Source organism: Neophocaena asiaeorientalis, unplaced genomic scaffold (genome assembly GCF_003031525.2).
Source record: "Neophocaena asiaeorientalis asiaeorientalis breed wild unplaced genomic scaffold, Neophocaena_asiaeorientalis_V1.1 scaffold927, whole genome shotgun sequence".
NCBI lineage: Eukaryota > Metazoa > Chordata > Mammalia > Artiodactyla > Phocoenidae > Neophocaena > Neophocaena asiaeorientalis.
This window is the reverse complement of record NW_020174785.1, coordinates 487,067-490,991: the sequence shown is the minus strand read 5'-3', so window position 1 is coordinate 490,991 and position 3,925 is coordinate 487,067. Positions and strand designations below refer to the sequence as shown.

The 3,925-nt window shown below is 45.4% G+C and overlaps 1 protein-coding gene across 1 annotated transcript in view; it reads right to left on the bottom strand.

The window, feature by feature from the left end:
- Positions 1–295: 295 nt before the first annotated feature.
- VGLL1 (vestigial like family member 1) overlaps positions 296–3,925 on the bottom strand; it is a 26,921-nt gene continuing 23,291 nt past the window's right edge. Inside the window, exon 5 of the mRNA XM_024760094.1 lies at positions 296–1,755. Within this exon, the coding sequence (XP_024615862.1) occupies positions 1,712–1,755 (44 nt within the window). The 3' untranslated portion in view covers positions 296–1,711. The remainder of the gene's footprint in view (positions 1,756–3,925) is intronic.

The window sequence follows — 3,925 nt, the reverse complement described above, 5'->3', positions numbered from 1 at the left end:
AGCAGCATATAGAGTTCAGTTCTGATGGGCATGTTATCTTCTAACAGATGAATCTTTCTACAGCGAGCCAAGATAAACACACACTTGTTTAAGTGCTGGAATCAGCCTCTACCCTGAATTTTCCCAACCATCACCTAAAATAGAACACGGCTTTTGAAGGCAAATAACTGAGAGAAAACGTACTGGTTAAGTTTTTTTTTCTCTTAGTAAATCTCGGAAACCTATGTAACACACTGGAAAAACTGCTCGAGACAAGAGAATTACTGTATTACTGCCAAAGTTACCAATTCACTCGTGCAAGAGCTGTGGTCTTTATTTACATAGCAGATGGGAGAACAAAATATCCAAGAGCCACCCCGATGGTAACCTTTGATAAATATTATGGTGGAGAGAAAAGAGCCCCGAGATCACACCCGGGTTCCAGCGCTGGCTGTGTAAACTTGGGCAAGTCATTGGCCAACTCTAAGCCTCAGTATCCACATGTATTAAGTGAAGATAATCGTGTCAATCCTAGGGTTGCTGAGAAGTTTGCATGAGATCATGGATGTGAAAGAATTTAGAATTAAGAATAGCATAATCCAAAAATGTCATTTGATTATTCACCCTTTGAGCTGTTACACGGGAGCAACTGGGGTGTGCGTGGGGAACGCTGGTGGCAGGGGCCTCCAGGGTTGTCAGGGCTAAGTACCGAGCTCACACCGGACCATGAGCTGTCTATCGGATCGGAGAGACGAATGAGTTTGGAGAAATTTGTCATCTCATTTGGAACAATCTGCAGAGAAGTCCTGCTACCAAGTCTTGGACCCACGTGGGCATACACACTGGTGGCCCCAACGCTTCTGTGCTGAAAAGAAAGTTACTATTTTCCCGATGTCACTAACAGCGGAAGAGCTACAGGAAAGCTTCCGTGTTCATGGCAGCCAGGCGGGCCCCTGCAGAAGGCTGTCAGGTGCAGATGACCTCCTCCTCAGAGGGAAGGCAGCCAGCAAGTCTTGCAACTCATCCAAGAAACGTTCTGGATACAGAGCTTATTCTAGGCCCCACTTGGGATGGCGTGGTTTGCTTACTAACGACTTGCAAGTTACTTCTCAGATTGCTCAGCCATTCTATTTGGAATCACTTTTTTAGAATTCAGGGATCAAATTTTCCAGGTGACTATCTCGTTCATCAGGCCCAGCCTGAGACCTTTTCAGCTTCCTTTCAGACTCCAGCCACTCTCAGTGGGTCTTGCCCACCCCATTTCCATTTTGCTTTTTGTAGAGGGAAGATGGAAATAGTCTGGTTAAGGCTAGAAAGTGTCAGGCTGTTCCTGGAACCTCTACTCAGTTCGAAGAGTGGGACAACCCCATCGGGTACCACGCCGTCAGTCTTGATGTGGAAGACCCAGCTGATGGAGGGTAAGGCGGCTGATTTCTAAGTAGGAGGGCAGTGGGTGCAGGGGGTGTGAGCCTCTATGCTCCCCACCGCGGAACATCTCTTTTAACCATCTTATATGCTTAAAAAGTTAAAAAAAAAAAAAAAAAAAACTAACGTGGGGCATAGGTGCCAAGGAAAAGTATAGAATTTCAGGGAGAACAGAAACTTGCTTTGGACTCAGTGCTCTTTTGTGGCAGAAAGAGATAAGGACGGCGATGTCTCTAGACCCTCTGGATTCTCAGTAGAAAACCATAAGCAGGTTTGGAAAAAGGAATTCTCTTCTTTAAACCGGAGTTCAGTAAAAGAACAGATCTTTTCTTCTCTCTGGAGACTGGCTTTCTGAAAAATAGGATAAGCATGATGAGGAAAGAAGCCAGCTTGGGGTCCAAGAAGCCCAGGTTTGAATTCTGACCTATCTCACCACTCCTAGCTGTGTGACCTTGGGCAAGTTGCCTAGCCTATCTGAGCCCCACTTTCCTCAACTGGTAAATGGGAACACTAATGATACCTACCTCCTACGTGAGTTACACACATGTAAAGCCCTTAGAACAGATATGTTCAATAAATATTAGCTCTTATTTTGTTAAAGAGGCAGTGCCTTTATAGGGAGTAGAATTATTGTGCGGTCATGCTGTAGCTTAGCTTAGTGGGTAAGACCAAGGACAGAGAAAACTGACGCTGACACTTACCTTGACTTTGGGCAAGTGACTTAACCTCCCTAAAGCTCCATGTTCCCATCTGTGAATGAGGATAAAAACAGCACCCGTGGTGTAGGGAACTATTGGCTCTTATTTTGTCTCACTTCCACGGCTCTTGTCATTCTCCTCACCTTCTAATGATCTTTACTTCATGCCACTTCAGCCAGCCATTTGCCCTGGTCACACGCTAGACCTCATCATGGCCTACACAGGTAGCATCCTTGCCATCTCAATTTCGAACATCCGCTCTCCAACCACCATGTCCCAATGTCATTGGCTTACGTAGTCTTATCACCGCATTTTATATAACCTCATCCTCCAATCCATCAACCTCCACTACCCGGCACCTTCCATCTGCCTCCGTTTCCTTCTTTGAGCAGCTTACACGCCATGGTCCCTTGTTACAATCACTCGCTTGCAAATACCCTCAACTCCTGTTCCTCTTTCTCCACCCATCGCACTCACTCATCAAAATCTCAGCCCTGGATGAGCCTCACCGTTTGCCTTCTCTGCATTACACTAACCCAATAGCACTGGCAAAAGTCACCCAAGCCTGTTTCCACTTAAACTGGTGATCTCAGCCTTCACAGTTGACTGAGAAGAGAGAAATCCTGTAATTAGTACATTTCAGACTCCCAGCAAACAAGCCTGCAAATCTACTTGCATCTGTGTCCTTATTCTGCTTCTTTTGTCTGCTTTCAGTGGCAGAAGGTCCCCTCCTCTTAGCAAATGTCAGTACTTCCACACGTCCCTGGGAAGGAGGTAGGGAGACGCAAGAGGGAGGAGATATGGGAACATATGTATATGTGTGACTGATTCACTTTGTTGTGGAGCAGAAACTAACACACCATTGTAGAGCAATTATACTCCAATAAAGACGTAAAAAAAATTTTTAAAAACTTTTCAGTGACTTCAACCACGAATTTATCCTCATCCTCCTGTCATCCATCTCTTCATCTTTGTATAGGCTGTAATATTTGCCTTCTTTAAAAAAAAAAAGACCCACTCCACTCCACTAGTCTCCGTAGCTACCACCTTATTTCTGTTCACCCCCCTCAATGCTAAGCTCTCCGAGAAGCTACTGGCATTTACTGTCTCCACTTTCTCATCTCCCATTCCCTCTTCAACCCACCCAACCTCGCTTCCATCCACACGCTATAACGAAAACTGCTCTTAACTAGGTTATCAAAATCTTTTATGCCGCATCCAATAGAAATTTCCCTGGTCTTCTCTTATTTGATCTCTGGGAAGCCTTTGCCACAGTTGATCATGCTCTCTGGAACTTTCTCCTCTCTAAGTTTCTGTAACACCTCACGCTCCTGGCTCTCCTCCCACCCAGGGACTGCTTCTTCTCAGTATCATCTTCTGGGTCCTTACATCCTCAACTTGTAAATATTGGCACACTCCAAGACTCTGCTCTCTGCCCTTCTCTCTTCTCTGCCTGGGTGATCATTCAATGGCTTTCAATGTCATTTTATACTGAACAATCTCAGAAGTTTATCCAGACTCCCCTCTTGAACTCCACACTTACATACACAACTGTTGAAGAGGGATATCCGCTTGCATGTCTTGTAGGCATCCAGACTGAACGTGGTCAGAGTTTTGTTCTCCTACAGTCTTCCTCATTTCCATACATGTATCCACCCAGTTGCTCAAGCAGGAAACCGAAGAGCTAAACCCCCTCAAATAGATCTCAAATGCATTAACTTCATTTGGCCTCCACTGCTGCCATCTGTTCCAGGCTACCATCCTATGCTTCTGGCCTCCTAACTGGTCTCTTTGTTCCCATCCCTTTCTCCAGTCACTCCTCT